We start from the raw sequence: 13,576 nt of genomic DNA on the forward strand, positions 1-13,576 counted from the left end.
TCTGCTAGTTCAGAAATCCTTCTATGGCATGGATGGCTTCTGCACGTACAGCATCTGCTCGTGCTATGATTGCTTCGTCGTCCTTGTCATCGCCTGATACTATCTGCCGACTCAAGGTGCTTATCTCTGCAAACTCTACCTATATTTGTTCAGTCATTTCTTGGGCTTCCTGCTTGGAGTTTGCGATCGAAGCTTTCTCCTCTTGGATTAGTCTTTGGGTATTGCGGACCTTTTCTTCAAGTTCCATCAGTTCCTTTTTCAAGAGGTTGAGTCGTCCTGTGTTCTCGGAGATATCAGCTTTAGCATACATAATTGCTTTCTTTTGGTTGAGGGCTTTGCACTTTTGAGCTATGTCAGTTTTCATAGAGACTTGAGAACGACGTGCTTCTATTCTTTGTTGAGCTGCCTTCACCTCTGCCCGAAAGAAAGAAAGATGGCCGGCTGGCCAAAGTTTGACTCGAAGTAATTCTGGAAGCGGGGATTCTATCTGCTCAAGAATTTCTTTTATCTTGATGGAATCATCAGCCAGAGCAGTCATCGGAGTAGATAGTAGATCCTTGATGAGCTAAAGCTGATGTGCCAAATTAGCCGATTGCTCCGAAGATGGTGTTTCTGCTCCAGGGACAGTCAGACCCATTGATGCTGGGTCAAAGGAAAGCAAACCTGAAATATCAAAGCCCTATAGACATATCTGGAGTTAGAGCAAGATGCATTTGTGAAGCTATCGGCTGGTTCAGAAACGGTTCTCATAAAAGTTACCTGTTCTGAACAAGAAGTGATGATCGGTTCAGGTGTAGCCGATCCGGTTGGATTGGAGGTGACAACAGGGGCTTCGACTATGTTAGCCTGTTCGTCATGCACATCTGTCAGAGTATTTGAAGTTTCAGTTGCTCCAGTGTCAGCTTCATGAATGATGACTTCGTGTTGTGCTGGACTACTGGTTTCAAGGATGTCTTCAGTTGCGTCCTGGAAATAGAATTACAGTCGACCAGAGTGCATATGTATGCAATAAAGAAAAAGTTTTAGAATGATGAATTACCTGGTTGGTGCTAGACTCTGATAGACTCGGGGGAGCTGGTGCTGGTTTCTTGATGACACACCTCGTGATCATCTTCCTTTTCTTGGTCAAGACTCGGGGGGCAACGCTTGCAGAAGCTTGTCTTCGTTTGGAAGCCGACTGAAGTAAGTCTGGATGAATAGTCATTATCACTTTCTTCATTGATGATGATCCTTTGCAGAAGAGTACATTAGGAGCAGTTGGAAGAAAGTGGAATGGCTCCCCGTTGCTGGTCATAGGTTCTGGACTATCCTGTTGCTGCTAACAGGGTGAGCAGGATTAGTCAAGTAAAGGAATGGATGATTTAGAAATGGTAAAGTGCATAAATTCAGTACCTCTTCCTCGGGGATTACATATTCAGGATCAATTTGCTGCAGTCGAGGACCTAGAGTTTTTCTGAAAACATGGGTTTTCGACATTCCCCACCATGTGCTAAAATTGATCGATGAAGGAATGAAGGATAGATCGGCTGGTATTGGAATGTGGAGGTCATCGAACATGCTATAGCATCTTGAGCTGGTGAGACCATCAGTCAGATCGGCTCTACTCTCCACCAAGTGGTGAATATGGAAGTGGGGAGGGACCTGTCCTAGGCCAAGTTGCCGAGCTGCTATGACTGGTTGGTAAGATTCATAACCTGGCTTGATAATTCTATTAGAGGTGCTGATGCCAACAAGAAGGAAGCCAGGTCGGATCATTAAAGAGTATAAATGTCGAGTGCTGTTGTCATCGGCAAAGTTATCTAATCTGAAGGCAGTTGGGTTTTCAAAGGATTCAGATTCAGTGAATGTGAAATAGAGTGGATTATCCAGTCCTTTGTAGAAGATTCTGAACCAGTTTGCTGCATCTGCTGAATTCAGTTTACTGCCAGAAGACTAAATAAAGCTTGGCCATAACTAGTATATCTAATTGGTTTGCCACTCTCATCAGGAAAAGAGTTCTTGGTCAGGCCTTGGAAGTTCGGAATCTGGTCCTGAAAGTACAGTTGTGCCCACAACTGAATAAACCACCAAGGGCCTCCAGTTCTCAGTTTCTTTTGGTTAAGCAAGTTAGATGTCATCAAATGGAGATATCTGTAGGTTTCTCCAAGAAAAAGTTTGCCTAGGTCGATGTGATTGCCATGGGCCAGGTGATAGGCCAAGAGAAGATAGTTCTTAGTTGGAGCTAAAGAAGGGCCACAGAAGATGAAGTGCTCTAGCCAAAGATTTGAGAAGGCTGTGTGTTCCTTCTCAGTCACTGGACCTTTTGTTTTCATGTGCTGATTCATGTAAGTACCCCAGTTTGTGCAGTTAACCTTGGAAGAAAGTTTGAAGGGGACTTCTGCCATTTTGTGGGCAGCTGGATTAGGAGATCCAATGTCTAGGCCAGTGATCATGGTGACATCTAGCAGAGTGGGAGTCATGGGTCCATGACCAAAAAGGAAAAAATTCAGAGCATCGGACCAGAAATAGCCGACGGTTTTCAGAAGGTTTTCATCTTTGTCAAGGGGTGATAATGATAAGCTAAGTGCATCGGCTATGTTCAAATCCTGCCACAAGGGCATATAAGTTTTTGCTACTCTGCTGTACCATGTAATCCAGCTCTCAGGAGGGTTGGGCCAGGCTCTTAAGCAGTCGGCCCAGAGGTTCAAATCAATGTTTTGACTCACGAAAGGGATCCTATTTGCTTCACAAGAGATCAAATCTATGGGGTTTTCATGAGTTCGTGGGCCAAGACAAAAAGATTTTGGGTTTGAAGGATGTGGCAAAAGGATGTCTGACACCTGAAGTTTAGAAATTCAGAAGTATGCATACGGTGTCAGGTTTCAGAATTTAAAGTTTCAGAAGCTTAATAAGCTGAGGAATACTAAAAGAATTAGGCTGAATATTACCTTCAGGCCGCAGATTGCCGCATCATCAACAGTAGGATTTGTTGTCTGAGCTACAGAGTCTACCATGGTTCAGATCCGTTGACTTGGGGTTTGGTTGCTGTGGGCTCTGATTCGAATTCTGGATGCTTGAGGAGTTCTTGCTTGAATTTGTAGAGCTGGGTTTTTGAATTACGTTCGGATTTGAGAGCTTGTTTCGAGTTCGGTTCAAGGTGGAAGTGAAACTCTACCCTTGTGCGGGTTGCTTCTAGTTTGAATTTCGTCGGCTCTTGGATATTTATAGAAGCCTGATGCGTTGCCATCGGCTTTTTGGAAAGTAAATGGATATACAGTGATTTAAGGAAATCGATTTCATTAATAGAAAGGTCATTACAAGGGAAAGCCAATTGTTACAAAGGAATTAATCCTTCGGCTTTGTGATCCTACCCCTACGATGCAACCTACTTCTACTGCTCGTAGGTACCTAGTACCTACGGCGTTTGGGGCTTCGGGCCGGCGCATCCGCGCTGCCGTCGTCGTCGCTGTCATCGTCGTCGTCGTCACTGCTGAAGGCGCTGCTGCCGCCTTCGGACCCGAAGTCGCTCCAGCCGTCGCCTCCGCCGCTGTTCTCTTCCTCGCTGTCCTCCTCGGAGGACCCGAGGAGCCGAAAGGGCTTTCCGCCCATCGGCTCGTCATCGTCGGAGGAGGAGTCGATCTCCTCTTCTGAGGAGGAGTCGACGCCGTCCGAAGAGGGGTCTTCCTCGTCGCTGTTCTCCGACTCCTCCTGGAACAGGAGCCGGAGGTCTTCTCTCTCGGTCTTGGGCTCATCTTCCTCGGAGATGGTCCTGAAGTCGAACTCCTCTGCATCCCAGTGCAGAGGAGCCAGTGCTTCATACGCTGCAGTTAGGTCCCACTCCGGCGTCGGCTCCCGACTCTCCGGGATGGAGTCGATGGAAGAAGCAGGGAGGGGAGAAGAAGAAGTGGGAGAAGAGGAATAAGAGGAATCTCCGAAGGAGTTGGAGCCAGAGGAAGAGGAGATCGCCATGGCTGGCAGAGGAGTGGGGTTTTCTGCGCTATTTGGCTTTGGGAGGAAGAAGGAGTTTGCCGTGAAGAAAAGCCGATTCGGGGTAAGATTAAACAGTGAATAGATGAAGACGGATCGGCAGTTTTACGTTCTACGAGGAGCCAGTTGCAGAGACGTTGCGTCTTCCTTGGTGGTTGCAGTGTGTTTAATGAGCATTAACGGGAAGATGAAGCGACGGAGTGGTTTTGAAACTATCATTGCCAAAACCAGGGGGCATGTGTTATCGCCATAAATTAACAGTATTAATTTATGGGCTGAAAGCATGATGGGTTTAGAGCAGAAGATCGAAGAAGGCTTGTAAATCGGCTCCTGCGTGAGCATTTGGGCCACATGGGCCATGTATCTTTAGACTTAGTTTAAGATTAGAGATAGAGTCTGATCGGGACAAGATTAGTTTAGATTGTTTCCCAAGTCTCCATACTATAAATATGTACCCTATGTTATTCATGAAGGAGATCATCATCACGTCTCAAAAACAACAATCTCGGCGCATCGCCACCCCTAATCTTAGGGTTTCATCCAAGTAAGCGCCATGCTGCCCTGATCGCTTCTCGCGATCAGGGCAGCGTTGTTCTTGCTTTTACCTTGGTATTACTCGTACTGAAGCATTTTTGATGGTGAGTAATACTAGTTATCTCGATGTTCGTAGCATGACTTTTAGTAGATCTGTTGTGCTTTGTTGCTTATCATCTACGAATATCATGTTGTCTTTACGCGATCATGTCATCATCTTATACTAGCTCTTGTTGCATAGAGTTAGCTGCGTAAAGGCAACACCCTGCTTCTTTTATGTCTAGTAGATCTGATCTGTTATGGTTTGCTCTTATCTCTAAGAGTTGGCGTAATATCTGTTAGATTAGGCCTTGCAAACGGGTTGGATGATCCAGTGGTGTACTAGATGCTTTATCTTAGCCTTAATAGGGATTGTTCCGGGAATCGGCTCTTGCTAGTTCTTAGGCCTCTGTTTTGGGTTATGGTTTAGTTATCTGTTGCGTTCATTAGGCCCAATCACGTGTAGGATGTTCCGATCTAACAGTGAAGCATTTACTGTCGTGGATTAAATTAGTTAGATTTAATTGTAGCAGCTTTACAGTTATTCGCTTTATTTATCAATATCCGGATGCAAACAGATCCAATCTGACACCGGGACTCGATCGGCTCCTTAAAGCCGATGAAAGAGTCGTCCCGGGAAGCCGACCACGGCTCAGACTTACGTTTTCACGTGTTTGTGTATGCAGGCTAAACGTTGCAAGCACGTTCGCACCTTCCTGATCGGGCATAGGTCAGGTGGCACGCTCTGCGTCTTCACAAGCCGCGGCGTGTGCTGGAATTGCGGGCCGTCGACGAGGGAGCAGTGCCTGCCAGCGCCCCGGCAACCTCCTGGCTCTTCGTGTTGCCTATCGCTGCTCGCCGGTGGGTTTTGACCGACAACACATAGTCATTTGCTTTATCTACTGATATACAGATCAGATCTGACACCGGGAGTTGATCGGTTTTTTGAAAGCCGATGCAAGAGTCGTCCCGGGGAGCCGACCACGGCTCGGACTAATATTTACACGTGTTTGTGCATGCAGGCAAATCGTTTAAAGCACGTTCGCACCTTCCTGATCAGGTATAGGTCAGGTGGCACGCCTTACATTCTCTGGAATCTTCTGCGTGTGCCGGATTGCGGGCCGTTGTCGAGGAAGCAGTGCCTGCCAGCGCCCCGGCGACCTCTCGGCTCTTCGTGTTGCCTGTCGCTACTCGCCGATGGGTTTTGACCGACAACAGGCTGTCCATGTGGTATCCAAGAACTCTTGTGCCTCTCCTCATGCTCTGTTTCCTTTCTGCTGATCTAATCTCAAGAAGCAATGTAAGTCGTCAACATCTCCCGTCTGTACATATAAGAGCGAGTATTATGGTGGGCTAAAAACAGACTGAATGCTGAAGTGAAGGAGAGAGAGAGGAGAAGTGGGCTGTTAGCTTACAGCCAGCTTCGATAAAAAAACTAAAAAAAATTATGAGATAGACAAGTGGGCCATGTATTTATGGTGAAGAGCTAAACTATTATATAAATGGGCTAAAAGATAAGCTGCAAAAATTCTTACAGCCAGCGACAGTAAATCATTAGGCTTGCTCTAAAAGTAACTGTTTTGAAATGCATACCGTTCAATCGATGCTGATCAAAGCTTTATATGCACTGTTCCCAAAAAAAAAGCTTTATATGCACCAACAGAACGCATCCGTTGTAAGAAATTCGTTCAACTTAACAACGGAGTGAACAGAGAAGTGACTTACAAGGTTCAGCAATGACATACTGCGATGGAAAATGCAGGTCCAGAATGTGGTGGCAACCCAGGGAAACGTTTCCAAGACTTGCAGTATAAATTCGCGAGGCAGGAAGCAATGGATCCACTACGTTTCGAAGTTACATCTGTCAGCTTAAAATCCATCCTTCCATGTCGTTGGAAAGAGAGTCTCCGACAGATCACTGGCCAATCTAATGCAGCAGTCAGATGGAGGCCACCATGTTTCAGAGCACAGCAGGATGGCTTGTTAATTCAAACGTGCAAGTAGATACTTGAAAGACCATTGCTAAATGCCAAGCATGTAAGGGCAGCCACAATGTATGAAAAAGGCGACCTTAAGGTCATGATTGCGTCTGTAAAAGTAGCTATAGACATTGTGGAAATTAGTTTTAGCTTGTGGTGCACCTCAAGCCTAAGGTCGACCACAAGCAATAAAGAAAGCATTTCTCTCTCTATCCTCACTCTAATCGGATCATTCTCTTGCAGTTAAATCATGGTCATACCTTGTCGAAAAAAAAATCATGGTCATACTATTGTGTGCATTGCTTTAACTATAGCCCACTATTCATGGACCCCACCCCTAAGGCCACAGTGCAACAGAACCATTGTTGTTGCCCTAAAAACCTGCATATAGTGAATGGAAACGAGTGAAGAAAATCTTCACTCAAGACTTACGTACAAAATCTTCATTTCCAACAGGAAAAGATTCCAGGAGCAGATTCCTTTAACTTAGGCCGTGTTTAGTTGCGCTCCGTAAAGTTTTCGAAAAGGCATCTTTTTATGTTTGAAGTACTAAACATAAATTAATCACAAAATAAATTACAAAACTCGTCTGTAAATCGCGAGACGAATGTAATGAGCCTAATTAATCCGTCATTAGAGGTTATTTACTGTAGTGTTACTGTAGCAATTTAACGTCTGATTACGTCCTAATTAGGTTTATTAGATTCGTCTCGCGATTTACAGGCAGCAGTCGCAATGCGTTTTCTATTTCGTCTAGATTTAAGTCTTCATATAGGTGCCGGAAAAAATTTGAAATTTTGATTTTTGCAACTAAACGGGGCCTTATAGAATGAATGGGATTCCTTTAGTTCCATCCCATTGCATGAGACCGGACCAAAACATGCGCCAGTATTGTTAGCGCATACAGCCCCAACAAAATAACCGGCATAATGACCGAGGTGCACAGTCTAAAACTAGAGTCTGATTGGGTAGGGAGGGTAGCCCGGCTGGCTTAGATGCCAACCTCCGAAAAAGGAGGGCCGGGGTTCGAATCCCGGGCGGCGCACCTCGCTGGGAGTGAGGGCGTCGCCGGCCAGGCGTATCCTGGTTTCCCACTTAAGGTTCCAATGAACCTGGGGACTAACCCAGCCTCTGGCCCTCGTAAAACTAGAGCCTGATTACTACACCACGAAACTCTTCAGGAATGCCGAATCCTGCAGCCTGTGCCCCAATCAGCAATTCAAAAACCAGATTTCGATCCCATGACTGTGATATTTCACAAATTGTCAGCTTAAAATTCATCCTTTGCCACCATCAAGAATGCCTCGTCCCATCAACCAATTCCTCACTGTAGACAGATTTCATGGCTTCCCGGCTTTCAGATTTATTAAGAATGCCCCACTCAACAACTGCAAGTCCAAGCTGGGCATTAAGAAGACACCATCAGCTGTCAATAGTCAATTAGAAGCCGCAATCAGATTGGAATTCGGAAATCACCAAGCTTAAGAGCAGAGTATATTTAATTCAAAATATGCAAATATCCTCAAAAGATGACTGTCACATGTAAAAATAAAGGTAGAGAGTTAGGAGCATATAAAAAGGGAGTGTGCCTAATTGAGTAGATTATTAGGCAATGGCTCAGATGTATCATGAGTGCAATGGCTCACCCAATAGTGCAGCGAGATCTGCACAACACTCAGATGTTTATCCTACTACTTACTGCATATGATGACACAAAAATAACTATAGAAAATAGCAAGCTCAATTCCTGGCATGGAGAAGGTAAGTTCCAAGAACAAACTCTTGTGAAGTATTCAGAAAAGATATAATTCCATGTCAAAGTGATATAATTCTATGTGAGCAGAGAATAAATTTGAGCCTAGTTAGCCTCATGAACTGCACAAGAAGCAGAAATAGTGCGACACAACCTAGCAAAGCGATGTATCAGAAGAGCTTTTATGGAGTTCTTAACAATTATGGATGTTAACATATCAAAAGCGATGGATAAGAAAAGTGTTAGGTAAAGTGGACTAACAAGAAGCATTGTGAGAACAATAGTTTTTCATTGCCCTTCATTCTTCATGCGGATATACCCAGAATAAGTAAACAGTACTTTTTTGCTAAAATGAAAAAAACGAGATCTTTTTTTTTTACAAAATGGCACATAATTGTCTTAGCAACAAGCACAGATAACTGTTAATAAGAAAATGCAACAAATTAACTCCACCAGATGAGATGAGAAGGCATGGAGAAGATATAATGAGACTCAATAAGAAAGAACATAGCAAGGAAAATAATATAAACAAACAAGACCTTGCATTAATCAAATACAAAATATCAAAAGAGAGAAATGGTTTCTATTGGTACTCACTAATGGAGAGTGGAATTGTGGAAAGGTAACAAAATGATTGGGTTTTTTTTTCGACAAGGAAAGCTTTAATAATCTTAGGCAATTGCTTCAACATCATACAATCATACTAAGACCACTCTCAGCCTCTGCATAGCTAGGATATACAGACAGAAAAACAACATATACTAAGACCACTCTCAACAATATGAGTATATGACATCGTATATCATGCCGCAGCAAAATACAACACACAGATAAACGGTAGTTGCTGTCCTCTACCTGAGCCTTAAGGAAAAGGAACACTACAGAAAAATAGATCCATTTTCATTTGACCAACTGTACTATTCTGAGCCTGATTACTACAAACTGGTAGTTGTTTTCCTATATGTGAGCACCCTTATCTTGTTAGAAAGAATGAATTACATGTTTTCCCATTAATGTATTTGCTATAAAAAAGTAGGGGTTGGGGGGATGAAGGGAATACCCATAACACCACTCACTACATTAAAGTCTCCTAAGTAATACACTAGGCTTTAGATGCCTGTCCGGAAGCTGATTAAGATAAATATAGCTTCTTCAAAATATTGTTGTCATTTGCAAGTGCATTAAAAAGAAAAACAGCAGTTATCTTTTGTTTGACTAATAAACAGCAGACAGGATTTTTGCTTCTAGCGGCATTTTAAAATTCCTTGGTGACAACAATGAAAATACCAAAATATCAAAACTCCAAAAAAGTGCATTATTAGGCTTTATCATTTATCAAAGAAATCGATTTTGTTTGCATATAATTTTGTCAAAGCAACTAAGCAATACCACTAAACAAGAAAGCAAAACTAGCAATTGAAGTCAATGCAATTACCTAGCACTAGATCTTATATTCATTATCTAGGACTAGGAGTTGCCAGAGTTGTTCTACTCATTTTCCAAATTTATATTAATTTAATCAATTCAGCAAGACTGAAGAAAAATGCAATATGAGTAGAATTGACCAACTATACTCCACAAACAATCACTACCATTGTATCAATAGTTCAATACACATGAAAGAGTTCAGAATAATGCGAAAACAATGTAAAGATCCAGTAGAGCAACACATGGAATAACATAATGTTTGAGAGACAAAGTTGAAACTTAAATTAGAGTGAAAATATTTATGGCTTTCTGTTCTTGAAAATACATAATGGAATCATAGTAAAAAAAACAGTACACTCATACATGGAATAACAGGCCGATGATTCGATCTTGTAGTGAAACCAGATCCGGCAATGAAATAACATCTAGTCAGCTTTACTTCAGTCAGCCTATTTCTCAGATCGGTCACAATTCAAGCTCCAATTGAAATCTTGACAAGCTTATGGCACATATGAAGCTAAAGTGGGAAAGAAAACAAACTTATGGTTGGATTTTGGAAGACTCCATACTACAAACAACATAAAACTCAGAAAGTACAAAATTTCTTAAGTCACAGGCACACTCAGGCAAGCTAATTTTAAATCAATGCACTGTTCTCTAAGTTGATTCAGATACTTTGCAAGAACCAAATCTTTTTATATAGCCCAACTCCCAGGTAGAACCATTGAGGGCTGCAAAGAATTTCATTCAATTCAACCTATACTGAAAGTTGATTCCAAGTGCTCAGCAAAAATCAAACTTTTTACACAGCCTCAGCTCAGGTGGAAGTGGAACCATTGAAGGTGGCAGCTGTGAGCCTTCGACTTTCCAGGTGATAAATATTCTGTTCATCATGCACATAAGATCAACTGGAACATTTAATACAAATTTGATTTCTTGAATTTGAGTGGCCCTACTGAAACCTGCCAAGACTGTTTCTACCTTGCAGAATTAACTATCCATACCCTGGAAGAGTTCCTTTGGCTACAAAACACTTGCTATTCTGGGCAAAAAAGTATACCAAATGACTTACAGTGACTGTAAGGGAGAAAATCTGGATAGAGGCATATAGCTCATCTGTAATCATTTAGGTTCTGGAAATAAATGGGGCACAACTGAAAATTTGGGTTCATTATTAGAAAAGAAACTTTGCAATTCAGTGTGTTAAGATGGATTCCATTGAGTACAGAAATGTTTTGCATTTATCGAAAGGATTACTTCATGTCTTATATGTGGTATCCGTCTTAATGATGTATAGTGCATAAGAGCATGATAATGCAACATTTTTCACAAAATTTCATAGAAGGAACAGACTTGCAATGATCAGCTCAAAATAACTCTTGTATCTGAACAGATTACATAGGTCCCAACACTAAAACCAGCTGTATCCTCACCAGCCTCAATGAGCTAACTAACAAGAAAGACTTTCATGAAGATTACTGGCAAGAAAATGTTTCAAGTGATAAGTCAAAAAAGATCTCACCAGTTATTGACAGTGTGCCGAATTTCAACATCCTTTCTATTAACAGTCAGCAGATGAAAGAACAAACTTGGGCATTAGCCTGCCAGTCTATAAGCTATACTGACCAGGGACAAATGGAATTGCAAGATCTACTAACAACACTGCCTTCATTTGCCTCCTACTGTGCTTATGCATCATATGCATCATCCGTGTCATCATCTCCTTCGGAAGACCCACTGTGCCAATCCTCCTCAAGCTGTTCCTCCATCTCTAAAACTAATTTTTCACCCTCACGACCTGCAACCTCCCTCTCTTTCTGCAGTGCCTCCCTAATCCTCTTCAAGTCTTCTAAATAATTTTTATGTCCCTCTTCCATGATTGCCACAAATCTCTCCTTTAACTCAAGCATTGGGTCTATATCTACAAGCTCCCCCTTCCCATCATAAGCCTCCCTCAATACTGCTGTCTTGAATCCACCCTTGAGCGATACGTAAAAGATCCCTGGATGCCTTGTGAACGCATTGGCAAATGCATTTGGCAGCCTATACTCGTCACAAAATTTCCCAATAATGGGCAGTGCCATCCTTCGCTCTACTGTCAGAGACAACACCTCATGTAAAACACCAATTGTTCGCTTCTCAGCCTCCGGGGATCCCGGACAAAGACTGGATGCATCTGCATACGGTGAGACATACGGCAACTCAAGCCAATCCCTAACCCACTCCCTCATTGCCTTCTTGAGGTAGAACCCCTGGGGCAATTTTACAGTAAAGTTTGGCCTGGGCCGAATTCCGACGACATCAGCCTCCTTGTCAGCCTTCAGTTCAATCACCGACCTCGCCAATTTGTCGTCCCAAGCAACCAACTCGAGGAACGCGTTCCCAGACGCGTCTGGCCCGGGGTCGCCGATGAGGCGGAAGAGATCGGGGTACTTCGGGACCAACGAGACCAAAAAGTCGTCCGGGAGGCCGAAGTCGCGCTTTGCGGAAGCGATTTTGGTGACGGGCAGGGCGTGGGTGGAGGAGATCATGAGGAGCTTGGCCAGCCTGGAGGCGAGGAGCGGGGCGCGGAGCTCGTAGAGGCTGGAGGCGAAATCGAGGAAGGCGAGGAGCTGCGGGGAGGGCGAGGCGATCGGCTCTGGGGGAGGGGAGACGGAGAGGAGGGTGGGGTAGCGTCTGAGGAAGGTGGGGACGCGGACGGGGAGCTTGATGCGCTCCCGGCGCTTGGTGAGGTAGCGGAAGCGGAGGCGGCGGCCCGGGGAGAGGAGCACCTCGCGGACGAGGCGGGACGCCTGGCGGAAGCGGCGGTCGCGGGTGATGGCGGTGTCGAGGACGGGGTCCCGCTTCCACGGGACTTTTAGGGAGGATATGCGCCGACATGGGGAGAGCGGGACGAGGCGGGTGGCGGCGCGAGCCGCGGCGGCGGCGGCGGCGGCGGCCGGAAGAAGCATTGTGGGCGGGTACACCTCAAGAGTGTGGGCACTGCTACTGCCTACTGGTAAAGCATAGGAGTACGCCTTCGAACAGGATTCACGGGTTTCCTGAAAACGCCTTGACGTGTAGCTGGCTAGCTGCGTTACAAATCTATGTTTGTTATCTTCTTTGCTTGTAGGAGCATTGCATCAGCGAAAACGTAGGTTTGAAAATTCTCGTGAAGTTTATGGTGAGTCCAATCTAAAATTGTAGTTAATCTAATCTCTAATCTATGGCCCCGTTTAGTTCCAAAAATCAAAATTCCAAAAAAAATTCCGGCACCTGCATGGAGACTTAAATCTAGACGAAATAAAAAACACATTGCGACTGCTGCCTGTAAATCGTGAGATGAATCTAATCAACCTAATTAGGCCGTAATTAAATGCTACAGTAAACAGCCTCTAATGACGGGTTAATTAGGCTCATTACATTCGTCTCGCGATTTACAGACGAGTTCTGTAATTTATTTTGTGATTAATCTATGTTTAGTACTTCAAACATAGAAAGATGACTTTTCAAAAACTTTACAGAGCGCAACTAAACACGGCCTATACTCTAGATATACTCCTTCCGTTTCTAAATAGTTGCCATCGTTAATTTTTGGGTGAGGTTTGACTATTTATCATGTTCAAACAAATTGTTTAAATATCATTTTTGGCTTAATTTAACATTAAACATGACTTGTACTCTTGCATGTTTATAATATTTTTTTGAATAAGATGAATGATCAAACGCCATGACTAAATGTCAACAGTGATAAGTATTTAGAAACTCAGGGAGTAAAAACATATGTATTTATGGTTTGAGAGGAAAATAGAATCAAAGTTTTAAATCTAAAGAAATCCCTTCCATCACTCCTCCACATCATCAAACTAAACCCTGACACATGTCCCCCTCCTTCCCA

General features: G+C 43.6%; 1 protein-coding gene across 2 annotated transcripts; it reads right to left on the minus strand.

Annotated features, from left to right (window-relative positions):
• Positions 1–7,348: 7,348 nt before the first annotated feature.
• On the minus strand, positions 7,349–12,673 carry LOC120673805 (protein WHAT'S THIS FACTOR 1, chloroplastic-like). Of its 2 annotated transcripts, none has more exons than XM_039954815.1 (2): positions 11,222–12,673; positions 7,349–7,919 (listed from the first exon to the last, which is right to left on the minus strand). In XM_039954815.1, exon 1 carries the CDS (start codon positions 12,648–12,650, stop codon positions 11,388–11,390), a length of 1,263 nt encoding a protein of 420 aa, XP_039810749.1. In that variant the 5' UTR covers positions 12,651–12,673; the 3' UTR covers positions 7,349–7,919; positions 11,222–11,387. The 2 variants fall into 2 exon arrangements, with proteins under 2 accessions (XP_039810749.1, XP_039810750.1); XM_039954816.1 differs by having other exon boundaries at positions 7,349–7,944.
• Between the last annotated feature and the right edge of the window lie 903 nt (positions 12,674–13,576).

The sequence above is a fragment of the Panicum virgatum genome, chromosome 5N (assembly GCF_016808335.1).
Source record: "Panicum virgatum strain AP13 chromosome 5N, P.virgatum_v5, whole genome shotgun sequence".
NCBI lineage: Eukaryota > Viridiplantae > Streptophyta > Magnoliopsida > Poales > Poaceae > Panicum > Panicum virgatum.